The sequence below is a fragment of the Rhinolophus ferrumequinum genome, chromosome 25, assembly GCF_004115265.2.
Source record: "Rhinolophus ferrumequinum isolate MPI-CBG mRhiFer1 chromosome 25, mRhiFer1_v1.p, whole genome shotgun sequence".
In the NCBI taxonomy this organism is placed as follows: Eukaryota; Metazoa; Chordata; class Mammalia; order Chiroptera; family Rhinolophidae; genus Rhinolophus; species Rhinolophus ferrumequinum.
In genome coordinates, this window is record NC_046308.1 from 20,684,752 (window position 1) to 20,711,882 (window position 27,131).

At 47.1% G+C, this 27,131-nt stretch overlaps 1 protein-coding gene across 1 annotated transcript in view; it reads left to right on the plus strand.

Moving 5' to 3' along the window:
• DEPDC5 (DEP domain containing 5, GATOR1 subcomplex subunit) overlaps positions 1-27,131 on the plus strand; it is a 108,992-nt gene that overhangs the window by 77,119 nt on the left and 4,742 nt on the right. The window contains exons 34-40 of the mRNA XM_033097641.1: positions 7,259-7,413; positions 9,412-9,489; positions 10,007-10,139; positions 12,064-12,172; positions 13,457-13,681; positions 22,060-22,229; positions 25,212-25,383. Coding sequence (XP_032953532.1) covers positions 7,259-7,413; positions 9,412-9,489; positions 10,007-10,139; positions 12,064-12,172; positions 13,457-13,681; positions 22,060-22,229; positions 25,212-25,383 — 1,042 coding nt within the window. The remainder of the gene's footprint in view (positions 1-7,258; positions 7,414-9,411; positions 9,490-10,006; positions 10,140-12,063; positions 12,173-13,456; positions 13,682-22,059; positions 22,230-25,211; positions 25,384-27,131) is intronic.

The following is a 27,131-nucleotide window of genomic DNA, read 5'->3' on the forward strand; positions in this document are numbered from 1 at the left end:
TCTTGGAAAATCGTTCTTTGTGCCACCAGTTCATCATTCTAACGATAATGAATGTGTCACTCTCTGATAATCAGAACAGATTTCCACTCCATATTCTGCTCTCTGGAAATCAAATTTCATCATCACAAACTTACGTAAGAATTTGGAGGGCGTGAGAAACACTTGGTTATGGGATTTTCCTCACAAGTCAGCCTCATGATGTCTTTTGTCTGCCTCGTGGAGCCTGAAGGAACATTCTGGTCAAGGAGACAGACTCCTGCTACCTGAAGCCTGAGCCAGTGTTAGGGTCTCTTCCCCCGCATCCCCTGACCCCCCAGCAGTTCCTCTCACAAAGAGGCTTGGCTCTCAGCAGCCTAGCCCAGCATGTCTTCTTGGAGTTGCGTGGTAAATGTGTCTGGAGTCATCGACTGCTCTCTGTCACTTCTATCACCACCACCACACCCCCCAGTACAAGGGACCATTTCTCATCCTGATCTTGCAGCAGCCTCTGGCATGGTCTCCCTGCTTCCTTCCTGGCCCTCTCCTAACTGCCTCCAGGGTTTACCTTTCGAAATGAAAATCTGATTGTGTCACCCCTGATTAAACCTTTCCATGGTATATTAGCTTGGGCTGCTATAACGAAATACCGTAGACTGAGTGGCTTAAACAACACATTTACTTCTCATAGTTCTGGAGGCTGATAAGTCCAAGATCAAAGTGCTGACACATTCGGTTCCTGGTAAGGGCCCTCTTCTGGCTTGCAGGTGCCCACCTTCTCACTGTGTCCTCACATGGCAGAGAGAGGAAGAGAGAGAGCTCTGGTCTCTCTTCTTCCTGTAAGGGCACTAATCCCATCGTGAGGGCCTCACCCTCATGATCTCCTGTAAACCTACCTGCCTCCCAAAGGTCCCACCTCCAAATACCATCACATCAGGGGGCTAGGATTTCAACATGTGAATTGGAGCAGGGGGAGGGCACACATTCAGTCCACATCATATGGCTTTCCTTCCTTTAGGATGAAGGCCAAAACCCTTGTGATGACCTGAAAGATCCCACGTGAGCCAGATCCTGCGTCCATTTCCGGCCTTGTCTTCTGTCATCCTCTTCCTCACTCTTGCACTCCAGTGACAGGCCTTTCCCCAGCGACACCAGGTTTCCTGCTGCCGTGCCTTGGCACTTGCTGTTCCCGCTGACTGTGCCTAGTTAATTCCTACTTATCTCGTCAGGTCCCATGTCTTGGACCTGCATAGCTCCAGTGCCTTTCCCTTCAGCACTTCTCACAGTTCTGCTCTTGCGTTTGTATGACTGGGATTAATTAATGTTCATCTTCTCCACGAGACTGTAAGCTCCGAGAGGGCAGCTGCTGTGTGTGTGTTGCTGACCGTTGATTCTTCAGCAGCTAGTCTGGCACCTAGGAGGGGCTCAGTAAATACTGCCTCCGAGATGCTGGTGCGGGAGACAGACGTAAAAAAGTTTATGCAGTGGAACCCCTTCTTTCTCTTTGATAATTTACACAAAACCCTGAACTATATACCGGGATGCCAAAAAAAAATGTATACACATTTTAGGAGATGTTAAAGGAGTTTTCTGGGGAGTCAGAGGCGATGTGACCAAAAGTGGACTTTTTACTCTTGGATCTATTTGCTCTCTTCGGAGACATGAATAAACAAAAGGCTCCTGTTCCCTGGGGCTCAGTCCCCCCCGAGACCCCAGAGACATACTAACCACCCACTGCCATCACTGCAGCACTATACCATCAGTCAGGTTCTTATCAAAGGTCCACATGCAAGACTTTTACAAGGAACATGGTGGGTCACTCTGTTCCCAACTCCCGAAAACATGTTCAGCCTTTCTGTGTTTTTAGTATTTTCAAATTGGTTGGCAATATTTAAAAATCAGGAGATTTTGTACAAAAATCCAGATTTCTTTGGTGAAAAGAAGCCAGACACCAGGCCTGGGTTCCTTCTTGGTACTAGTCACACGGCCACAGAGTAGCCTGCGGCCGTTCCTTTTCGTTTTTTTCATACTTAGCCAGCTGTGCCAGTACATACCTACTGGTCCCTGGACACATGTTTTGTTTGCAGCCTTTGCTATAGAACAGTGTTGTCCAATAGAACTTTCTGCCATGGTGGAAGTGTTCTCTGTCTGTGCTGTTCAGTACAGAAGCCACGAGTCAGTCACACGTGGCTGGTGAGCATTTGAAAAGTGGCTGGTGCCACTGAGAACTGACTTTTACGTTTTATTTTAATTAATTTATATTCAAATGGCCACATAGGGCTAGTACCTACTGTATTGTATGGCTCCGCTCTAGACACTTAAAATGTTATGACTAAAGTACTTATTTATACCCTAGAATTTCACACTTGTCCTAGGCTTGTTTTCTGGTTTTTTCCTCACACTTTTTCTATCCTTGGTTATTGGATTTGCTCATGTATTTTTTTATCTTATTTGTTTATTTATTGACAGCCTCATCTTTTTTGAAGTGATAGGAGATATAAACCTACAAATAACCATTCAGAATAAGGGGTTAGAATGGACAGGAGGAAGAAGGCTGTACCTGTGGAGGAATTTCAGTTCAATTGCGATCGCAAATGCTGAGCGCCTGCTGGGTGTGGAGCTGTGCCACGTGCCATGGGAGATACAGGGATGAATGAAACACTTACAGAACTTACTTATCTAATGTCTGTTCTCCCTCCCCACCCCCAAATGCTTAGCTCCATGAGCGCAGGGGGAGGGTTTTCATTTGGGGTGATATTCCTGCCCTGATATTATAAACCTTGGAAAACGTCCTGGCTATCTGGCTGGGACTTATTCCTGAGCTCTCCATGTCTAAAAGGTATATGGAATTCTTTCATGAGTCCTTTTACCATTTACTACTACTTACCTACGAGCCTCAAGGCACAGAGAGCTGGGCTGGCACATATGGCTTTCTGGTGGCTGATTGTCCTCCAACATGAGAAAGTGGGGCTCTGACGGGCACATAAGTTGGAGGCCTGTGGGGGCGCCTGTTATGGTTGATGCTAATCTCAGAGACATCCCTGGCAGAGCTCCTTCCCCTACCTTCTTCCACAGCTTTGAGTGTATGGGAAAGTGGGAGGAGACTGGTGATTGGTATTGCTGATGAGGGTTTGTTTGTTTAACAAATAAATGCCAGACTTTATTTGGATTTCCCCAGTTTGTCTATTAATGTCCTTTTTTTTTTGTTCCAGGATCTAATCCAGGGCACCACGTTGCATTTAGTGGCCATGTCACCCCAGTCTCTTCTGGTCTGTGACAGCTTCTCGTCTTCTTTTTTATGGCCCCTATAGCTGTGAGGAATCCTAGCCAGATATGAGGTGTGATCAAACAATATAGTGAATGTTTAAATGTAAAAAAAATTTATTACAGTAAAAGATATTGCCATTAATCCCCCTTAAAATACATCTCCTCACTTTGAACACCTTTAACCCATCGTTCTTGCCACTTTCTGAAGCTGTTCTGAAAGGCCTTTGTTGTGCTGTCATGGCTGCCTCGATGTCCTGAATCAATTCAAAACGTTTATCTTTCATGGTCATTTTGACTGGGGAAGAGCCAGAAGTCGCACGGTGCCAGATCCGGTGAATAAAGTGGATGAGGACACACTATAATGTTTTTATTTGACAGAAATTGCCATACCAGAAGCAATGTGTGACATGGAGTCTTTCCACTGTGATCACAAAATATGGTGAATGCTGCTGCCGAGAGTTGTCCAACAGAAAGGCAGGGATCTTCAATACGAGAAGGGGCGCATCAAACCTTAGAAACAGTGTGTGACAAGTTTCAGCTTGTTTGGTGCAGCAGTTGGGTGTGAGCTATGGTTGAGAGAAGGTGTGTTTTCAAATGTGCCATAAATCATCCTCCATGACAACACTCTGTGTCACACATTGTTTCTGGTATATGACAATTTCTGTCAAATAAAAACATTATGATGTGTCTTCATCCACTTTATTCACTGGATCTGGCACCGTGCAACTTCTGGCTCTTCCCCAAAGTCAAAATGATTCAGGACATCGAGGCAGCCACAACAGCACAATTAGAGACATTCATGAAAGAGGACTTTCATAACTGCTTCAGAAAGTGGCAAGAACGATGGGATAACTATGTTCGAAGCGAGGGGGAGTATTTTGAGAGCTATTAATGGCAGTGTGTCTTTTACTATAATAAATTTTTTTTTTAACTTTAAACAGTCACCGTATTTGTTTGATCATACCTCGTATACCATAGAATGTCTCCAAATCTGAATTGGTCTGATGTTTTTCTGGAGTTATGGTTAGGCTGGAGTTACGTGGGTTTTTTGTTGTTGTTGTTGTTTTTGTTTTTTGTTTTTTTTGAGTTACGTGGTTTTGAAAAGAATACAACAGAGGTGAAGTATGCTTCTCATCACATCATATCAGTGAGTACACGAGACTCACACAGCATCACTGGTGACATAAATCTTCATCACTTGGTGATGTAATATTTGCCAGCTGTCTCCACTATGAAGTTACTATTTTTCCCTTTCTATACGCTATTCTTTGGAAGCAAGTCACTAAAACTAGCTCACTCCAAAGAGGAGGGGGAGATTAAACCCCACCTCATGGAAGGGGGAGCATCTGCGTAAGCTAAACGGAATCCTCTGTGAGGAAGATTTTGAATGAGGTTCCTAAGGTGAAATGCAGCCGAGACCAGGCACTTCCCTCCATTTGGCTGTTTCCAGGCCTCTGTGTGAAAAGACTGCTGTTCTGTCCATCTAGCCTTCCTTGTCTTTTTGTTTTCCACTGGTCTCATTCCAAAAAGTTACTTTGGGTGGCTTATGAAAGTAAATGCAACCTCCAAAATAAGAATGTGACTAGATTTTCACATTCAGGGGAAATACAGGAAATGAAAAAATAAGATAACATATAACATGAGGCCTTATGAAGTACCTAGAGTTTCATGCTAAATTCAGCCCTGAACCTCTTGGTAACCAAAGAAAAGTGGGAAACATCTGTTGCAGGATTCACAGTGCTTATAAGATAAAGACAAACGAGTTGTTCAGGAGAAGCACGACTTTTCCTGGTATTAAGATCTGAGCAGAATGCCTTTCTGTGCAGCCTCTTGAAAGGCAGACATTGTGATATAGAGCAGGGGTCAGGAAACCAGGACAAATCTGGCCCACCATCGGCTTTTATAAATAAAGTTTTATTGGAACAGAGCCATGCCTATTCATTTACATTGCCCATGGCTGCTTTTGTGCTTTTTCATGCAGAGTTCAGTAGTTGCGACAGGCCATTTGGCCCACAAAGCCTAAATATACTATCTGGTCCTTCACAGAAAATGTTTGCCAATTTCTGATTTAGAGGATAACTCCTTAACCACATCTCTACTAAAAAAAAAAAAAAAAAAAAACAGCAAGGATCATGTAAATTTTGGTAACATCCTGCAGTTTAGGCTGGTGGGGTAGTTCTCAGTATAGAACAGATAACCTCATTATAGGGACCTACAAGGAAGCTCTTCTGTGCCAAAGAGCTGGGTCTAATCCCCTTCGATTAGTGTCTAATTTAAAATTACAGTGTACTACCTGTTCCTGAATCTTGCTGGTTAGAGGCAGATGGTGATTGGTAATTGCAAGCTGCCTCTGACTGCATTTCTCCCGTGTATTTATGGTGATGGCAGAGTCTCTGTGGTCCTTTTTTGCAAATCACTGCGCCTGCTATAGGAGAGCAAAAGGGTTCCTTCAGAATGGGCGATTTTGCTTCCCAAGGGACATTTGGTGATATCTGGAGACATTTTTATTTGTCATAGCTGGAGTGGGGGGAGGTGATAAGAGTGGATATTACTGGCACCCTGTGGGTAGAAGCTAGGGATGCTGCCCCACATCCCACATAGGACAGCCCCCCACAACAGACCTGACCCCAAGTGGCAATAGTGTCGAGGTTGAGACTCCCTGTCTTAGAAGGAGTGATTTTTACATCATCTAACAAAATACCTGATAATATAAGGCTCCGTTCTGGAAGTACTCAAGTACTTCTAGTCCCATGTAAAAGGGACTAGGAGTCATTTTTTTCCAGAAATGCTCTGGAAAGCTTACCACTCTCTACAGATACTTGCTGTGGGGTGCAGCCTTTCCAGATGAGCAGGTCATAATCCTGCTCCCCAGGACGTTTAAAGGGAATGAGACAGATATGACACCAAAATCCAGCAGCTACCAGGAGAGGGTCCTAGAGATCCAAAGCGGAGAGAAAGATGGCTTCGGTTTGGGGCCAGAGCGATTCAGGAAACATTTTACTAAGGGAGTGGTGTTTGAAACGGGCCTTGGAGTCTGATGGGTTTTTAGCTTATGATTGTGGGGAAAGGAATCTCAGGGTGGTGGGGAAGGGAATCTCATGGTGGTGGGGCACGCAGACAGGGTTTGGTTTGGCTAGAAACGTGCATGTGGGTGGAGGTACAGTGGGGTCACAGGTTGCTACTGTTGTGCTGGACCTTCAGTGTCCTGCAGGCCCTTTTTCATGAGGAGACTTGAGAGATTTCAGAGTAACAGTGCTGGGATTGGAACTGTCCTTTAGGCAGATGCAAGTGGAGGTGACTCGCTTTGGGAGGAGAGGCTGTAGTCAGAGGAGTCAGTTAGGAGACTGGTACAGCCCTCTGGGGTGGGAGGAAGTGTGGGCCTGGTAAAAGTGGTGGAATGGGCATGACTGGAGAGGCAAGTGAGTTGGCAGACGGGACGCCACAGGACACGGCTTCTCTTCAAAGTGAAGCTGGAGAAGGAAGCTGTCAGATGCCTCTGAGGTTTCAGCCTGGACACTTAGAAGCCTGATCGTACTGCTGACAGACATAGGAAAGGAGGACTGGGTGGGAAGGGTGAGCCATGGTAAGTGGAAGGTGCCTGCTGCAATCCTCACCCATTTGTCTCTCATTATGTTTTCTCTCCTTCCTCCCAGTCTCATCGTAAGGAATGAGTTTGCCTTCTTTCTTTTCATGGAGGTTTTTCTTTCGTGTAAATCATGTGGTTTGAGTCAGGTGCTGGAACCATTTCTCTGGTCCTGGGGATTTCCTGTGAATGGCAGCCTCCTGGCAACCTTGGTTTGGAGCACAGCAGTTCCTATTGCTCTGCTGGAAGCAGTGCACACTGGGTGCACTGGGTGTGGACCCAGCAGGACTGGGTGTGGTCCCTAGATTCCTTCAGCTCTTCCACCAGGGACCAGCGGGACTGAGAGTGAGAGAGGAACGGAAAGGTCCACGAGTATAAATAGCTTTAAAGAATTTTCTGTTTCTTTGGAATTAATTGTATAATCTCCTGCAGGTGTCTGTGGACCAGACGGCCGTCCCGATGTTGGACGGTACCAGTTTGGGGGTAAGCGCAGGTCAATCCGTGGACAGAGGCAACAGCCAGACCTTTGGGAACTCTCAGAACTCAGGGGAACAGGGCTTCACCTCCGCAAACCCCAGTGACAGCAGGTGAGATTCGGAACGGCCAAACTTATGCTCCTGTGCAGTTGGGATGGTCTAACCTCAGAGACTGTGTCACACATTCTGTGCTGGTTTGTCCCATGTCTCATGCACTGCAGCTCATTCACTCTGACCAGAGGCACAGGCAGGCCTGGGCTTCTCTAGTCTCTGTCGTCTCCCCAGGCCCAAATCTCCACCAAGCCTGGGTGACTTCAACGCTGGCCCTGGGGGAGGATGGAGGGACTGCCTGGTGCATTGGAAGGGAGTGCATTTCTCTGCTTCCTCATTGCTTGAAGTGGCAGGTTTTCTGCTGCTTTTGGAAGAAAAGAGGAACTGGGGGTTGGTTAGGCTGGAGATGAGGAGACCAAAAATGACACGAATCGGGATGATGACTGAAAAGTACAGAGAACAGATTCCATTTCACGATAAAGAACTTCCTAGCAGTTGGTAGTGCCCCAGGGAAATGGTCCACCTTAGAGGAGCTGAGATCTGTGCCATTGAAGATGTTCACAGAGATGAGACAGCCTCCTGTTCAGACTTTTGTAGCAGGGGCTCGGGCATTAAAAGGAAGTTCCCTTCCAGGGTCTTCTAAAGGCTTTTTCTTTTTTTAACTCTGAGATTTTGAAATGTTGCAGTGGGTTCTGGACCCTCCAAATAGGAAGAGGAAGCCAGGACTGAGAAAAGGGATCGGTTTAAGCAGCTTGAGGAGCTTCCAGATAAGCCCCAGATTTGGTACGGCAGGTGGCCATGGATGTCCCATGCCCAGTGATCTGGGATCAATTGCTAAGTATTAAGCTTGTTTAAGCATACCACTGAGGAAGAACTCGGGCATCACGTGCTAGAAAGATCTGGGCTCTAGAGTCGATCAGACCTGGATTCAAATGTGGACCCAGGGTCTTTGACCTTCACCAGCTCCTGTAACCTGAGTTTCCAAGGGTTCCTGCTATGATTATGTTTAGTATTGTTTACCGTTGTGGACTCTGTCGGTATTAGTCCTTTGCTCAGTATTTTACACACTTTAACCTCAGAGTAACCCTGAAAGGCGGGAATACTATCATCCCAGGTTTTCAGATAAGGAAACTGAAGCTAGTAAAACTAGAGGACGTGCAGCTGGTAGGTACCAATACTGGGATTCTGTCCCCAGTGCTCTCATGATGTTACCTAGTGCTCTCTGCTGAGGTTAAATGATGTGACCCGTAAAAGGCCTTTCGGGCAACACCAGAGCGGTCCAGTGATCCAGGGGGATTTCTTGGAAGTGGTCAGGCCTGAGGCAGATTGTTAAAAAGCTAGGAGAGAGGCCTTTTTTCTTTTTTTTCAAGATTTTATTGGGGAAGAGGAACAGGACTTTATTGGGGAACAATGTGTACTTCCAGGATTTTTTCCAAGTCAAGTTGTCCTTTCAATCGTAGTTGTGGAGGGTGCAGCTCAGCTCCAGGTCCAGTTGCTGTTGTTAGTTGTAGGGGACACAGCCCACCATCCCTTGCGGGAGTTGAACCAGCCACCTTGTGGTTAAGAGGACATCCTCCAACCAACTGAGCCACCTGGGAGCTCAGCGGCAGCTCAGCTCAAGGTGCCGTGTTCAATCTTAGTTGCGGGGGCAGAGCCTACCATCCCTTGCAGCAGTCAAGGAGTCGAACCAGCAACTTAGTGGTTGAGAGCCCACTGGCCCATGTGGGAATCGAACCGGCAGCCTTCAGCATTAGGAGCACGGAGCTCCAACTGCCTGAGCTCCACCGGGCCTGCCTGGAGATGCCTATTAAGGATAAGCAGCTGTGGACACAAAACCACTTGGAATTTTTTTTTTTTTTTTAACGTGCGCACTTTGGAAATAGAACCCCCTGTGAGGTATCCCCAAGACGTAGCTAACCAGAATTTGCTGGAATGCGCTCACTGTCAATGTCGTCCTGGTTTCCAGCTCTGTAAGAAGTGGAATGAAGTTGCTAAGAGCCACGCTCTTGACCATGCGTGTGCCCCCTTGCCTTACTGACCATACCCTCTGTGTTACAGCTCTCAGCAGCTGACAGCAAGCTCCTTGACGTCGTCCTCCCCACTGGCGGAGATCCTGGAAGCCATGAAGCACCCCTCGTAAGTGGTTCTGCGCACGTGTGAGTGCAAGGGTGGGAAGACCCCACAGGCCCGGGCTGGGGCGATGCTCAGGCAGTATGGTTTGGTGGATTCATAACCTGACTCACTGCTCACCAGCTGTGAGACCTTGAGCAAGTTACTTCTTGACCTCTCTGAGCCTCTGTTGCCTTGTTTGTGAAATGGGATAATGTAAAGCGGTTAAGTCACAGGGTTGATAAAGGGATTAAATGAAATAGTTATATAAATTATCTAGTATAATGCCTGACAAGTATAGATAGTCTCTGAATGTCAGGTCCTTTTTCTTTCCCCTTTTCCCTTTCCCCTGATTACATATTTTTTGTTCTGTCATGAGGATTTCTGTGGGTCTAGAAATAGTGTAGAGAAATTGCACTGTGGGGATCCTCACTTCAGATATGAAATGCTTTAGTGGGAGTCCCTTCATTGTCATCTTCTCTTTCTGCTTGTTGCCACCGTGCCCACACACACCCTGCTCCCTGCCCGCCATGTTGGAACTCAGGACAGGAGTCCAGCTGCTCTCTGAGCAGAAGGGCCTCTCACCGTGCTGCTTCATCAGTGCGGAGGTGGTGCACTGGATGGTGAACAACGTGGAGGGGGTCCAGACGCCAGCCATGGCCATCGACATCATGCAGGTGAGACAGTAGGGCAGGGCCCCCAGAATCGCCTGCTCAGGCCCCTGTGAAACCAGAGCCTGTCTGTGAAGCAGCCGCCCTTTGCTGTAACGATCATGTAGAATATTTTCTTTGAAACCGAAGAACGGAAGCACGGACCAAGGAGAGGCGAGGAGTTGTAAAAGAGAATGGTTTATTAAAAGTAAAGAGTAAAGAGTCGCAGCTCTTGGAACGAGAGGAGGTCCTGACAGGGTTGCCCAACGTGGGGCAAAGGCTCTGGTTTTTATACCTTCCCTCGCCTGCTTGGAGAAGGGGGCTGGCGCCTTCTAATGGAATTCGTCTATCAGGTTTGTCCTGTTTGCCCACCCTAAAGGGATCAACGAACCCATCCCTGTCTATCAGATCTGCTCCTTTGTCCGGCCAAAAGGGATTTATGAGATAATTTATTAACCTCAAGGTGCATTCTCATATCTTTGTCCTGGAGTGAAGGAGACATTCCAGAACCTGAAGTTTCAGGATATGGCTGCCTTTGTTGGTTCCACCAGGGACCTTCCTGTCTACCTAATGACATGCTAACTAACCTGTCTCAACGAGGTCTGCAGGTTGGGGGTGAGGATCTGTTTTTAATAAGCGTGAGGCCTGTCTAGAATTGATGAAAGAGCAGGTCTTTCTTTGAAAGACATGATACTTTGACTTAAAAATCTGGCAGAATTTATTGTCTGAACTGAAATATTCTGAAAGGAATCTGCACGTTTGAACCTCGGAGGAATCTCTGTGAAAGATTCCCTGGGAGGGTCCTCCCTCTGACCTTGAGCCCCCATGTGCCTCTACTCACTCAAGACGGGAGGCTGGATTCAAGGCTCCCCCTCAGGGACCTTCTGGTGCCCTGTATTTACTCTGTCAGAGCACTCAACACAACAGAGTGAAGATTCTGCATATATCTCAGTCATCTCCCATCTCAACGAGGCTCCTTGAGGGCAGGGCCACCTCTCACTACGCGTTGCCATATCACCAGTGCCCGGCTTGTTTGGCACACAGTAGGTATTTAGCAAACGCTTACTGAATTTAATTACACTGTTCAGAGCCGGAATGAAACTTGAGAGGAGAAGAATGGAAAGATCAAGTTGGTTGGCTGAGGCAGTTCACACCGTTCCGTCCACACAGATCCCCGCCCCCCACCCCCGAAATCGGTGCTGTTTGCTGACCAGCTGGGTTGTCATCTCTGAAATGTAAAATCAGTAACTGATTTGAATAAGCGTGAAATCCTCAGTTCTCTGAGGGTCTTAGTAGGCTGTTTGCATGGCCTTTGCCTGACTGTGTGCCCAAATTCCTGATAATTGTACTTGTTCATACAGTGAATGCCACTATCGCAGTTAAAATGAACGAGCTGAAGGTACACGCATCAACATGGGTAACTGTCAGAAGCATTAAAATCCAATTTACAAAAGGATAAAAGTATTGCTCCCTTTACGTAGAATTTTAAATCCCACAAAAATATCTCTTATTCTTTATCAGTACATGTCTATGTAATAAAATTATTAAAAACGTGCCTGAGAATAACATTATACTCACTATTTGTTTCTGGAGAGAGAGGAAGAGGATTAGGATTTTGAAGAGTCCATAGAGATTTTTTTTTTAAATGAAAAGATCAGAGATCAATGTAGCGAAATGTTCAATTTGTTAAAGTCAGATGGTGGTATGCTTACATTTTCTTTATACTTTTCTATATGTTTGAAATATTTGATGATGTTATAATATGCATTTATACTTTATGGAGTCATTTACACCAGGTGCATTTAACAGGCAGTCGTCGTGGCTGATGGGGTGGAGGGGAAGGTCTCCTCAATGCCCCTGTCACTCCCTTGACTCCAGTGCATAACTGAGGGCGGCACCTGTAAGATGGCCCTCTGCAGAAATTTCAGAGTCTCCATGTCTCTCCCTCCAGAAAATGCTGGAAGAGCAGCTCATCACGCACGCATCTGGGGAAGTCTGGCGGACCTTCATCTACGGCTTCTATTTCTACAAGATAGTCATGGACAAAGAGCCCGACCGAGGTCAGAGATGAGGCGAAGCATGTTGCCCACAGGGGCTGGTGTTTTGCCTGGTGACTTGCTCTTTCAAATGACGCTGCTTCTTGAGCTCCTTGTGTCACTTTGTATCCTAAGCTGACGGATCTGTCAAATTCCTTGAGCATTTGTACTTAATTTAAGCGTAACCAATGTGACAAGGTTTTTTTTTAAAGCTATAGTATGTCTTCGGGGAGAACAGTGTGGATGGAAGATAAAGAGGCCAGGGGCCTGGTGTGACGAAATTCCCAGGGGTCATTTTTTTGGTAGCTCTTTTTAACTGTAGTGCCCCCCACCCAGGGCGGGTCGTTCTGAGCCTGACATGATGGGATCTAATCTATAACTTCTAGCACGTTTTACCTACTAGGCCTGCAGACTCCATTTCTTCCCCCAAGAAGACTATCAAGTCCTAGCAAGTTTTCCAAGATATATATTGAGGTTTTTGTTTTTGTTTTTTTAAATGAGAAAAAGGAATCCCCAAGAGGGAAGCAATTTCCAGCATGGTCAGAGCTGGCTCGCATAGCGCTGGAAGCAGCCGGGGTTCAGGCCAGCGTCTCCAGTCCAACCAGAGCACGCGGAGCCTTGGCTGGATGACTCTCATCCTGCAGACAAATGGCTTCCCAGCTTCTGGGTTTCAGGAAGCATCCCTCAGATGAAGCAACTAGTACCACGCCTGTGTTCTCTTATCTGAGGGTGTGTCAGAAGTGGATCCGCACGGGTTTTTCTCCTTTACCACTAACGTGTCCATTGCTACCTCCTCCCTTAAATTCTGAGTTTGACCAGGACATACTTACTTTACCTTCAAGTTGAAGAAATTCCAGTTACTGTTACATGCTGTGAAATGAGAAAGGTCTGAAACCAAGGATAAAGTATTTTTTTTCAATTGAAGTAAATAAAGTTCACATAGTGTAGCATTAACCATTTTAAAGTGAACAATTCAGGGACGTTTAGTACATTCCTGGTGTTATGCAACCACCACTCCTATCTAGTTCCAGACCATTCCCATCACCCTGATAGGAAACCGTGTACCCGTTAGCAGTCACTTCTAAACTCCTCCTCCCCAAGTCCCTGGCCACCGCCACTCTGCCTTTTGTCTCTGAAGATTGGCCTGTTTTGGACATTGCATTTAAGTGGCATCACATACTATGTGGCCTTTTGTGCCGGGCTTCTTTTATTTAGCCTAATACTTTCAAAGTTCAGCCGTGTTGTGGCTTCAGTCAGAAAATAAGTATTTGTGCTGAAGGAGCTTTCTGTCCACTCTGCTTTTCCCAGTGGCCATGCAGCAGCCTACCGCCTGGCACACGACAGCGGTGGACGACTTCGCCAGCTTCCAGCGCAAGTGGTTCGAGGTGGCCTTTGTGGCTGAAGAGCTCTTGCACTCTGAGATTCCTGCCTTCCTCCTGCCCTGGTTGCCCAGCCGGCCAGCCTCCTATGCAAGCAGGCACAGCTCCTTCAGCCGCAGCTTTGGAGGACGGAGCCAGGCAGCTGCCCTTTTAGGTACGTGTCCAGCCCAGATGGGGCCTGGCGATGTGCTGGCAGCGAGCCGAAGGTACAGTGCCATGGGACCCAGGATTAGAGCTGCAGGGGCCACTCTGCCGGCACTGTGGGCTCTTGGGCTGGCTTCTCCTTGCTGAAAGGGGCAAGCTCATTATTTCCCCATCTAAGCAACAATGTTCAGCAGTTCTCAAATCAAGACACAGCGCGAAATCTGCATGGAGAGGAGAGAATACACAATGTGCCCACTTTTCCCAAAAGACTCAGAATTCAGGGGACATGAGCTAGTGCTCAGTGCTGGCTTAGTTCCTGCCAGAGGCCTTCCCTAGGACTGTTGCGTCCTAGGACCTCAAAAGAGGAAAGGCCCTCAAAGGTGGCCTGTTCCAAACACTCGTACTGAGCATGAATCTCCCTCGGACCTTCCTCCCCAAATGTGCTCACCCCATCAAGGGATGTAAACAAGGACTTTCCCGCCTTTCCTCAGTTTCTGCAGCTCTAAGATGCAGGTGAGCACCTGCTTAGTGGATGGTGGTGACCTCTGACAGGAAATAGGGACCGCTACATTGGAGATGGAGTCACGGGTTGAGATGTGAGTGCCTTTACAAAATGCATGACTTAGGCAAGGAAACATGAGATTTATCCCTTAGGTAGGTTAGAGAGAGCCTGAAAAACCTCTGGAAGGAAGGAAGCAAAAATTAAGTAGACCACACTCCAGTGAAATTCCACCACCTAGTTAGTTAGCTTACAGTTGCTCAGCTAATTGGAATGCTAACCTCGCTGGTAGAATGGAAACGTTAAGAGTCATCACAGTTTCAGATCCACTTGGATCTGGGTGTGGCTGTGACCTTGCCTTAGACCCTCCCCCCAGCATGCCCAGCACTGTGTGTGAGGAGGGAAGAGGGGTAGAGACAACAGAACCTTGAGATGAGCAGCTCCTCCTTCCCCACAGGCAGTCACCACTTGCCCTTTTCGCTGTGTTGTATTTCTAACTCTACCTCCTTGAGGCCTTTTGGAACAGAGAGGCCACATGCACCCTGTTGGCCTGGGATGCTCGTCTACCGCCACCTGAGCCACCTGGAGCACCCCCAGAGCTTGGTACCAAAGGCCGTTGGGCACCTGCAAGAGCAAGCAGTAAGCACGTGTATTTTATGCCAAGGACGGACCTAGCAGCCCATTAGAAGCAGCAAATAAAAGGGCAGATACTCTGATGCCAGTGGGAAGCAAAAGCCAACAGCCTAACAATGAGGGTGGAGTCATAAAATCTATTACAAAATATAACAAGCCCAAGAACTTGTAAGTGCAGCATTAATCATTCATTTATAATGCTGGGTCTCATATGAGAAGCTTCTTAAGAAATTAAGTTTTGTACCATTTCTGCCCCCCCACCCACCCCAAATCAAGCTTATTTTTACTAGCCAAGTTTTAAAGTCTACTTTCTCCTTACAGGTAAAAGTTAAGGATTTTCATCTTCTCCAAGGAGCAAGGAGATAAGCCTGAAAGCTAGGTTGCTTTTACATACGTACTGAAGAGAGAGCTGAAAAGTCAGCATCCCACTCTCTTCAAGGTCATTTTCTGAGATGAAGACCCAATGAGTTACTTTAAACAAATATTGGATAGAGTATGGTAATACTTTATGTATCTGAGAGCTGAAGGAAGCAAAACGATTTCCGAAGAACCCAAATAAATGCTACAAACTGAGGTGTCTCTTACAGGGAGAGTCCCTCAGCCTAGCACACAGAGCTGCTTGCTCGTACTAGGTTCTTAAAAGCCTGGTTACACGTCACTCAGTAACACCCCAGATTAGAGGCAGAGAATGAAGGGTACCCGGTGGCAGCAAATGTGCTACCACATCATAGAAAAATGTCTTACAAAACAAATCGGTTAGATTTGGGCTCCTTTAAGACACGGGGTAACATTAGAGAAATTCCTGTTTTTTACAGTGTTCGATAAAAGGGCATAATCTAATGTGCGTATTCTCCTACAGAATGCACAGAACCGTAGAGCAGGGTTTCTCAACCTCGGCACCATGCACGTTTGGACCAGATCATTCTTTGTGGTGGGGGGCTGTCCTGTGCATCGTAACACGCTTAGCAACATCCAAGACCTCTGCCCACTAGATGCCAGTATCACCCCCCACCCCCACCCAATGTGACAGAATGTATCCGGACATTGCCCAGTGTCCCCAGGGGAGTGCAGAATTGCCCCCCTTAGAGAACCACTGCCTTAGAGGGACTTGAAGGATTCCAGTAAGGAACCAAGATCTGGGAGCTCAGCAAAACCTGAGAGTCCCTGAAGCTATTCAGTAACTCCCCTAAGCAGTCATCAGGCTAAGCAAGGGAGCATTTTCAGAGCTGGGGGTGGAAGGCATAGTGCAAATCAGAGCTGGGCATTTAGAAGGAAGCGCTGTTCTGTGCTCTGTCCTGGCCCTAGGCTCTTCCTGTGCTTTCCGTGGGGGCATTTGTGGTTGCGTTAGCTCTGCCTGATGTGGTGCAGAGGTGATGACAACGTTCATGCCATGATTTCTAGATCATTTATGTGTCAGGCGATGTACCAAGCAGAAAATTACCTCATTTACTCCTTGTCTCCATCCTGGGATTGATGCTGTGATTTATGTTTTAGAGTTCATGAAACCGAGGCTCAGAGAGCTGAAGTCATTTGCCAGAGGCTTTGCTTCCACTAAGTGTTACAACTGGAATTTCTTCTCAGGACTGCCTGTTCCTGCAGCCTGAGTCCTAACCATATTGCACTCTGGCCTCAGGAAGATGAAAGTCAAAGCCGGTCAGGACATCACAGGATTTGCGTGATGGTCCAGGTCCAGGGGCAGCAGCTATCCTGAGTGATGAGGGCCACTTATGTCCCCGCCTCTTGCTACAGAACCATAGCTCTCTTACCGAAAGGGTGGCTTTTGTTCGTCTTTCTGCTACTCCGTGGTCTTTCCAGCACACTCACTCTGCTCCCCACTCCAGCAGCTCCGACCCCACCAGGACCCACAAGTAGTTTGATCTTGCCATCTCGCCACTGTCCCCACCCACCTCCCATCTTCATTTCCCTCGCTGCACAGCTCACAGCCATCAAACCTCTAGCCCCGGCTTCCCCACCCTCAGCTTTCTGTGTCACTGAGGAAACTGAAGCACTTGGAAGTAAACTCCAGATTCCCACCTGCCATCTGCCCTCCCTGAAGCCATGTCTGCCCACCGTGGATGAGCCACTGTGCTCCTCTCTATGGCCAGTGTTGCCACTTGTGCACAAGACCTCACGCCGCCGCACTCAGGGCAGAATTCCAACAGTTATCCCCCGTCTCTGAACTCTCCTTCTCTACAAAAGCATCCTCATCAATCTACAGACACTCGCCCTCTCCTTTTGTCAAAAGCAAAGCAAAACAGAACCATGGCAAAAAAATCTCCAGTCAGGTTTCTGCCCATCTGCTCCGCGGTTACTGCGGTCCTCCCGTCGCTCAGGCTATGGTCAGTCCTCAGTCCTGGCCCTCCTGCCCCTTCAGCAGCGTTTGTCAGATACTCCCAACTCCTCCTTGAAGTGCTTCTTCTACTTGGCTATCGGACTCTGCGGCTTTCCTTCTCTTTTATCTGCCTCCTTTGCTGATTTCTCCTTAGCTCCCTGGTTTTTAGCCTGGCAGCACCTGGGCCTCCACCTGCACCCCCATCTCTGTGCCACATGGCATCTCATCCATCCTCTTGGCCTTCATGACCCCTCAGATCTGATCATCCCCAAATCTGTCTATCCCAGACTATACTTTCCAATTTGAGACTCATCCACCCACCTACTTCCTGGACATGTCCACTTAAATAATGAATAGAAAGTGTGCAGAGTTCCTGCTGTCCTCCCCCTCACACACACACACCTGCTTCCCCTTTAGTCTTCCTTTCTCAGTCTTGTCACTTAGGCCGGAGAATTCGGTCAGCTTCACACTCGTGCTCTCCCACCCTACATCCAGTCCATTAGCAAATTGTGTCTTCCTTCTCCCTACCTTCGATGTGGATCTGAAATCGACCGCTTGTTACTATCTCCTCTACGACCCTGGTGCAAACCACCATCATCTCCTGCATTATTGCAGTCACCTCTGATGGGCCTCCCAACTTCCACACTTGCTCTCCATAACCCACTCTCCATAGGATCCAGAGAGACCCTTTTGATGTAAGTCGGCTCCTGTTCATCGTCTGGGCAGGATCCTATCAGGGCTCCCAACTCACTTAGAATAAAAGCGAGTTTTAGCGGCCCCCAGGCCCTCCGTGATGTGGCCCGCTCAGCTCACTGCCTCGTGCTTGCTCTGCTTCACCACGCGGGCTTCTGTGCACTGCATTGAACACACCAGGCACCCTTCTGCTTCAGGCCCTTTCCTGCTCCCCCTGGGGCCCTGTCCCCCCAGGTACTGTCAAGGCTCCCTCACTTGCTCAGGTCTCTGCTCCCAGGTCGCCGTATGAATGAAGCCTTCCTTGACCACCCCCAACCTGCGCTCTGGGCCTCTGACCCTGCAGCTTTAGTCTCCTTTGCTCTTCTCTCCTCTGCCCTTGTGTGTGTTTGCACAGGTCGTGTTTACACATAGTAGGCTCCAATAAATGTTAGCTGAATGTTTGAAAAAATATGAATGAATGTAGTTCGGCAGAATTGGGGAAAGTTGAATCTGGGACAGCTGGTCTGGAGTCAGCAGACTCCAGACCAGCTGTCCCAGATTCAACTTTTTGGAGGCCAAGCAGTTAATTGTCGAATTGTCGATAAAATGATCATTTTATCTTTCACTCAGGGAACAGACAAGCCCTGTACCGGCCCCAACCCGTTGGCTGCACTTAGGCCTTAGCAGTTAGAGTTACTGCTGGAAAGTGCTTCAGGAGCTGTCCCTTTCGTAACATCATTTTGGTTCTAGAGGCAGTCTTGACAATTTCTATATGAAGTCCTTATTTCTAAAGTCCCTCGGGGCTGCAATAATCCTAAGCTCAAAACCAGATTCAGATCATTTCAGTTTAGCTTTTGTTCTTCAAAAATTGCACTTGTAAAGAGGAGCAGCATATGGAAAAACAAGTCGTAATTCCCAAAAAGAGGGAGAGTAAGGGAGAAGAGAGGACTTGTCTTCAGGTAGTTTGTTAGCAGGCGGTCCTCACCTGGGCCCTACGCATGGGCGTTAGGGGATCGGTGATTCGGCAGTTAGGCAGAACCTTGCCTGTGCTCATTTTTCAGGAAGACATATTTCTATTAGCTTCTCAGTGGCTCCGTGATTGTTACAGCGGATTGTTACATCCGCTTCCTTTCCAATCACCCCTCCCACAGAAAGTGGCTTTCTTTTCCTTTTAAACCTGGCATGCCTCTTATAGCTAATTCTATCCATTACCATCCCCCAGACCTTTGTGTTAGGATAGGAGAGACTTCTTCCCCGCATTTATTCAGATTAGAATATAGACTTTTGCTATGTCATCTACTTAAGCAAGAAAGATTAGTTGTCTTTAAATTGGACTATCTTTGGTGTTGGTTTTTTCCTCAAAAACAAAAAGAGTGACATGATTTATAGAGGGAAGAAGGCCTGTGTATCATTTATGACCTCCTACTTTTTATTTATTCGTTCTGACATGTTAAACATTTCTAATTCCCAATTGGAGTTTAGCAGAGGAAAGCCATTTTGAAATGCCTGACAGCGGCACAGGCTCCTGCCTGGCTGGGCCCATGGTGGCTCCCACTTCCCTGCCCTTGTCATTGTGTCACTGGGCTGCGAAGCCGCAGGGGCATCTGTGACCCTGGAAGGAGCAGCACCGCATCCCTTAAGCCCACGCACGCACCTTGTCCTCTTCAGCCTTTTCTTGACAACCCACTGGATCTCAGGGTCAGAAGGGACTGTAGAGGGACTGTGGTCCAAACCCTGACATTTGAACATTTTCTCTAACACTCCTGATAAGTGAGGAGCCATCTGGTCTTTGAAAATTCCTGCCAACACAGCACTCACTCCTGAGACCACTCGGTTCCCTCGCTGGGCAGCTCTGGTGGTTTCGCTGAGTTTCAGCCCCCCTCCCTGGTTTCGTTATTTCTCCTCTCCGGACACTAATCCCCTCCCCCGCTCATGAATAGCCCCCTCCCTGTGACTCAGGTGAAGGTCGCCCAGCCTGCCCCTGCTCTGGGTTTGCAGGTGTTAATTGGATTCACAGATGTCCCTGTCTCAAGGTGCGTGAGTCAGTTCTCATGGAACTCAAGTAGTGATTCAGAGAACTCACTGAAAGCTGCTACTCACCTGGGCTCACATCTTGGTGCACATCATAAGCCTGCTGGCAGCATCTATACTGTCCAATCTGACTCCTGAAGTAGGAAGCCAGTGGTATCTCGAGAATTCGGCTGAACCATGCACTTCCTTGGGCCTCCTCAGATCAGCCTGTTCTGAACTTGATATGCCAGAAGTGAGGTCACTGCTGGTGTTTATCGAGTGCCCTTTCTTTTGTGACCAGGGGCTTTTCAGCTGGGGAGAAATACACAGTGTCCAAGATCAGAAGGCAAAGCATCTTTCCTGTTAAGTAAAGAGTTACTCTGGTCGTGTCACGGATCAGGAACACAGGCAGAGACAAACTAATTTTAATGAAACTTTAGCAGCGGAGCCAGCGAGTTCTTTAGCCTTAAGTATTAGTGTCCATGGGCGTCATGGACCAGCCTCAGACGGAGCATCGGTGAGCTTGTGGCTTAAACCGGGAGGAAGGAATAACAGGAACAGGAGGAAAGGGAGGAGAGTTACAAGTGAGGGTGGCCAGCGGAGAAGGAAACAAGGAGAATCTGTGACTCATGCACGTTTCACGGGTCCTCCTCCCGCCTCTGTGAAGTAGCCGGGTGGCGCTGCCTCGGTCTGCAGACGAGAAACTCAACCAGGGGAGGTAAGGCAGCATTCTCAGGCACATGGCCAGTAAGTGGCAGAGCTTAGCACTTCCCACTCCGAGTTAAGAACATTTCCCATTTTGCATGTTCTGGTTTTGAGAGAATGGTAAGCCGTCCACCGGGCAGCTGGGTATCTTCTGCCTGGGTGCCATTCAATGTCCTAGCGTTAGCTCCTCTGCCTCCCAGAGATGTTCCTTAAAATTCCTGACTCAGGGAGCCATTTTCTCCTTGTCAGTGATAAAAGCCACTCAGGGCTTCTGCCTGCAGAACCCAGAACTAAGCAACTCCTTCAGATAAATGTCGTTGGACTCGGGCGCAAGGGGAGAAGGAGAGGCTGATAATGGTTTATAGAAACTCGAGGTCTGGCAGTGCCCACCAGGCAGAGAGAGCCCTGATCTTTTTTCACTTCTGAGCCTGTTTCAGGCCTTTAGTCTGTTCAGGAACTTGATCGTCTGACCCGTCTCTAAAACATTCCTGTCTTGGTTGTATAGGATTTGTGAGCAGGAGTCCCGGGTAGGATGAGCTAGTTGGATAGTGACCTGGAAGTTTTGAGCACCACGTAGTTGATGGAACTGGGCATTAAGCTTCATTCTTAGGTTTTATTTCTTGAGGAAAGGTTATAGAACTCTTGCCTGCCTGGGTCGAAACCAGAAAAGCAGGACCCCCTCACTGTGGTCTGCGTCGCTGGTCCGATTGTGTCCCTTCGTGGGTCACTGGACTCAGAAGATCAGTTGAGTCCAGCTGAGGTTCTTACTCTGTGATCTTGGCCGAGGCATTCCCCTCCTTGGGCTATCATGTATTTCCTCATCTGTGAATGAAGGCATTGGGTTAGATGAAGGGGACGCACAGTGTTTTAATCGGCCAAATCTGGCCTACCGTCTGTCGGCTGGTTGGTTGGTTGGTTTTATAATAAACTTCATTTCTAGAGCACTTTTAGGTTCAGAGCAAAATTGAACAGAAAGCACAGTTTCTATTTACCCCTTGCCCCAACACACACAGCCTCCGCTACTGTCGACGTCTTGCACCAGAGTGGGACATTCATTACTATTGATGAACCTGCAGCGATACATCATCACCCAGGTTCGCATTAACGTTACTCTTGGTGTTGTGCATTTTATGCTTTTGACAAAAGTATAATGACATGTGTCCACCATTATAGTATCACACAAAGTAGTTTCACTGCCCTAACATAGCCACCTATTTTTGTTAAAGTTTTATTGGAACACAGCCGAGCCCATCCATTTACGAAGTAAAGTCTGTGGCTGCTTTTGCACTCTCATGGCAAAGTTGCGTAGTTGAAACACGACCATATAGCTTGCAAAACTTAAAATAGTTATTGTCTAGACTTTTACAGAAAACATTTGCCAACCCCTGGCGTAGATGATTTCTAGGAAGCTCCTAGAATCTACGATTTTCTATTAGGTGATTCTGCATTTTCATATCTGACACTTAGTTATTTGTTCTTTCTCCTCATCCCACTCTTTTTCCCTCTCTCTTGGGAACCTTCCTATTTGCTTACGTAGCGGCTACAGTCCCGGAACAGAGGACTGTGACCCTGGACGTGGACGTGAACAACCGCACAGACCGGCTGGAGTGGTGCAGCTGTTATTACCATGGCAACTTCTCCTTGAATGCAGCCTTCGAGATCAAGCTCCACTGGATGGCGGTGACCGCTGCGGTCCTCTTCGAGATGGTGAGAACCTCCTCTAGCTGTGGACCTGGCTTTGGCTCACCTGCGGGGGATGTTTAATATTTATGTCACACTTTTTTTTTTTTCCTAGTTCAGGCTCCTTTTTCCTTTCACTTGGATTATTGAAATAGCCTTTCAAAGAAAACTTTAAACACAGGAAAAAATTCAAACAGTCAAAAAGGGTGTAGTTCAGTATTTCTCAACCTTTGCACTACTGACATCTGGGACCAGATAATTCTCTGTTGGGGGGGGGGGCTGTCCTGTGCATTGTAGGATCTGGCCTCTACCCACTAAATGCCAGTAGTACACCCACCTTGTGACAACCAAAAATGTCTCCAGATAGTGCCACATATCCCCAGGCAAGGGATGGACTAGGGCCCCCTGTTGAGAATCACTGAATGAAAAGGAAATCTCTCTCCCCTCACCTTGCTCCCTGGGGCTTCCATCTAAAAGCAGCTACCTACCACTTTGTTGAGTGTTTCCAGAGAGATTCTAGGCATATACAGAGCCATGTGTACCTTTAAAAAAAAAAAAAAATTGGTTGCCTGTGATATATACTATTTACATTGTGTTTTTCCTATTACCTATACATCTTCCATACCAGTGTAAATAAGTTGGCCTCATTGTTGTTTGTTTGTTTTGCCTCATTATTTTTACAGGCTGCAGAATATTCTGTTATTTGTTTGCATCATAGTTTACTTGACCAATCCCTGGTGAACGAACGTCACTGCTTTTAACTCTGGTTCTCATCGGGAACGGTGTGGGGTGTGATTTTGCCCCTATCGGGACATTTGGCAATATCTGGAAACATTTTTACTTGTCACAAATGGTGGGGGAGTGCGCCTGGCATCTAGTGGTTAGAGACTAAGGATCTTCCTCAATATTCTACAATGCATAGCATAGGACAGCCTCTACAACAAAGAATTAACCAGCCCAAAATGTCACAAGTGCTGAAGCTGAGAAGCCCTGTTTTAATTGGTTTTTCCTCTGCCTGTCTTTCCTCTCTCTAATTAGGTCATTCATTGCTCCTGCACTAAGAAGCTACCCCTGCCCTCCCCCCAGCCCCAGTTCCAGTGTCTGTAGAATATACACTCTTTGGTCAAGCTGTCAGGAGCCCTCTTTAACCATCCTTACAGTCTGCTACTCTATATACTCTGTTCTTCAAAAAGAATATTTTTCTGTGGTTTCAACCAAGTACCATTCCCCTCCAACACTGGCCCCAAGCATCTATCTCATCGCACAGCTGAAAGCAGCCAGAAAGTTCAAAAATAATTTATGAAAAGCTAAGGAGGTGACCACAGAGAAATGAGCACAGCGTCAGCTGGCAACGTGGAGTCTCTATCCAGGACTCATAGGCCCAGTTTTGTCCCACCAGCCATAGTATCGTGGGGAAGAGGCTTGTCCAGGTCTCTGCCCAGCCCCCATCCACCTCCACAAGGCGTTAGCACCACTGAGGACCCTTCCCCTGGAGAGTCAGTCAGGGGAACATTCTTAAGGTCCAAATTTAAAAAGATGCCCAGCTCCCCATCCTGCTCAGTTTGCAGAGGACACCAGTTCTTCCCCAGCTGGTTGGCACCGGAGGGACCACTCCCTTCGGCAGAAGTAACCCTCTGCCCCAGTAGGCTAAGCCTCCTCCTTGGAAGCCCTGTGAGATAATCCTATCTCAAAACAACACAACCATAACATTAACACACACATATGGTTACCATTTGGCCAGAAGAAGAGTATTTCCTCAGAGAAATTTATTAGGTTGGTGCAAAAGTAATTGCAGTTTAAAAGGTTAAAAATAATTGTGAAAACTGCAATTACTTTTGCACCAACCTAATAGCACCTATCTATTAAAAATATACTTTTCACATCAATTTATGTAAAATCCACTGAAAGCTACTAATCCTTTTATCATTATTTTGTTAAGTTTTTATAAATCTCTATTGCATGTTTGTTTTAAGGCAATGTTCAAAATTGTTATAAATCAGATTTTATTAGGATAAATATTTATATAAAATAAAAAGATCATTGACTAAGCTTTAGAGATTACTTTGGTCAAACAGAAAGCTTGGCTTTTGTGTTATTGTACTGTTATTATGAGTGTGTCTGGAAAAACTAAGTGGACCCCTGCAGTTTTTAATATAATTGTATTTGTTTAAGTCAAGGTATGGCCCAAACTGTAGTTTTTTGAAATAGTATTTGACACAAATCTTATCTCTATGCCAGAGCCACATGCATCAATCATCTTTTTTAAGAAAACAAAACAAAAACAAAGAAACAAACTAAAAACTTACATCAGTTTTATGGTTAGAAAAGTATCGTAAGACCTAGAAAACAGCCACTGCTCCCTAAGAAAATGTTATTAATGGGAAGGCTTGTCTTTATGCCTCAGTAACTTTCCTTTTCAGTCAGTCTTCAGACAGACAGCTTTTGGGAGTTTGCCGGAGAGCGGCTCTCATTCTGCCAGGTTAGGGCTTATCGCTTTTGGACAGAGGCCACCACAGTCATCTTGCACCCTGCGTCATGTCCCACTCAGCCATCCTTAAGTGGCTTGTTTTTCTATTCGATACTTTGGCCTTAGTAAATTTTTGATAAAGGACAAAATTGGAAGGACTTAACCTATGTCCTTGTCTTTCCTCCAACAGTCTATAGAATGAGAAGCGTTTTTAGGAAACAAGAAATAGCTCTCTCCAATCTCTTCCTCCCAAAAGAAACGCTGAAGTTGCAGGACCTTGGACTGTAAAGAGGAAGTGTGTGCTTAACTCACAGTTTTTCGAGTGTTCGTCGGGAGGTTAGACTGCATTTTCCTGCCCGGGACTGGTTTGGAGCCAGCGAACATCAATAAATGAACATGCCAACCAATGTGTATGACGTCACCAGTATATGAACCTGCCAACCAATGTGCACGATGCCACCCCAGTGGTTTCATTCCTTGTGCAGTAATTTCTCTTGTCTGAACAAACTTAGAGATGACACTGTTTCTGTGCTTTCCATCAGGTCCAAGGTTGGCATCGAAAAGCCACCTCTTGTGGCTTTTTATTGGTCCCGGTTTTGGAAGGTCCCTTTGCTCTGCCCAGTTACCTGTATGGTGATCCGCTCCGAGCCCAGCTCTTCATCCCACTCAACGTCAGCTGTCTGCTCAAGGAGGGCAGTGAGCACCTGTTTGACAGTAAGAGATACTCCTCTCTGGGGGTTCTGTCTCCATGAGGAAAACCCGCTCTTTCCCCCAAGGACACCTCTGTAGGTTATCTAATCCATACAGGCTAACGCATAGAGGCCGAAAGGATCTGGGTTTTCATCCTCGTCCCTCACTCAGTGGCTGGGAAACCCTGGACAAGTCACTTAATGTCTCTGTGTCTCAAATTCCTTATTCCTCAAATGGGGGCATTTAGAGCTGCTTTGCAACTCAGGAAGACCCTGGCGCGGAATGGTGGTTGGAAGAGCGTGTGATACTCGGTAAATCACAAGCAGCTCTAGTATTTTACCCACACGGCCCTTCCTTTCTGTGCTCCAACCTGACTGGTTTGGGCGGCGGGAATTTGAACCTCACAGGAGGCTTGAATCTGCCATTCCATGCAAAAAAGCTGAGAAAGGGAGGCAATGAAAGCAAAACAGGAAACAGAGTCCAATTGTGCAAAGCTGTGGTGTGTCAGCACCTGGAACACTGCACATGGCTGGAGCCCTGCATCTCGAGGCAGACAGAGCAGGAGGAGGCTCGTAGGAGGACGGCAGTCAGAGCCCTTCCCCAGGAACACTGTTGTCAGTCTGAAAGGGAGAGCCCAGGGGGCCGACACCACCCGCTGTGCCACCCTCGTCCTCCGTGGCTCTGAGGGCATGTATAGGACAGTGCAAGCATGTATGTCACTTCACGCAGCGTGGAACTTCTTATCGCCAAGTGGTCATTGCGCTGCGTTGGCTTTCAGTGCACTCACAGGTGAGCTTTTTTAAAAATGGAAAGCTAGAGTTGCTGCTAATACATTAGGAGTCCCTTTAGTTTCTCAGATACAGACATTATCAATGTGAAAGGAAAAACTTTGGATGGAAGGGAGATGCTTTCTTCTGTGCCCTTGGAAGTCTATCGTGGTTGGTGGCAGAGGACCGGCCCCGAGGATGAGAGGTTTCACCAGGTCGGGGAGGCCAAGCAGTGTTCCTCTGCTTTGCCTGAGACAGGCTGTCCCCAGGGTACAAGCAGTTTTGTTCCAAAGGCCCATTTGTATATTCTTTGTTTACATCTTAGAAAACATTTTTGTATAGAGGCAATGTTTTAAGTGATAGTTGAGGTTCCAGGGAAGCCCCACAGTGATCCTTAGAATTTACAAAGTGTGCCCTCTCTCCCGCCCTCTCTCTCTCTCCCTCTCTTTCTCCCTCCCACCCTCCCTCCCTCCTTCTCCCATGCCCTCACTGTGTGGCTGAGACAGGACCATTTTTACAGTTCTGAAATGCCAGATGATTGTGTTCATATCTGATGCATGTAAGGCAGGCCCTACCTCATGCTGCTGTTTTTAATATGTGGAGGGGACAGACTGATCGTCCCCCCACACCATCCAGAGACTCTTCTGGGGTTTTCCACCTTGACAGTGGCAGCACAGTATTGCTCGCGGGACATTTTTATGTGAGCCGATGGTTTTCCCTGCCAGTTGTAACCCAGTCGTCAAGGCCAGCATCCTCTGTTGGTTGCCATGGTTACAGCGGAACGAAAGTCCTAGCTTCAAGGAATCAGGGCTTGAATCTAAAAATCGATTTTCTTGCTTCTGTGCCGCTTCTCTTCCTGTTATCGCCCCTTCTGATAACAGTGAATTCAAAACCCTTAAAAATTTGCCAGGAGTCTGCCGTGTATGTGCCTTTTCCTATTAAAGCCAGTCTTTCTTCTCTCTTGCTCTTTAGTTGCCCAGAATCCTCAAAGCTATCCTAGATAGA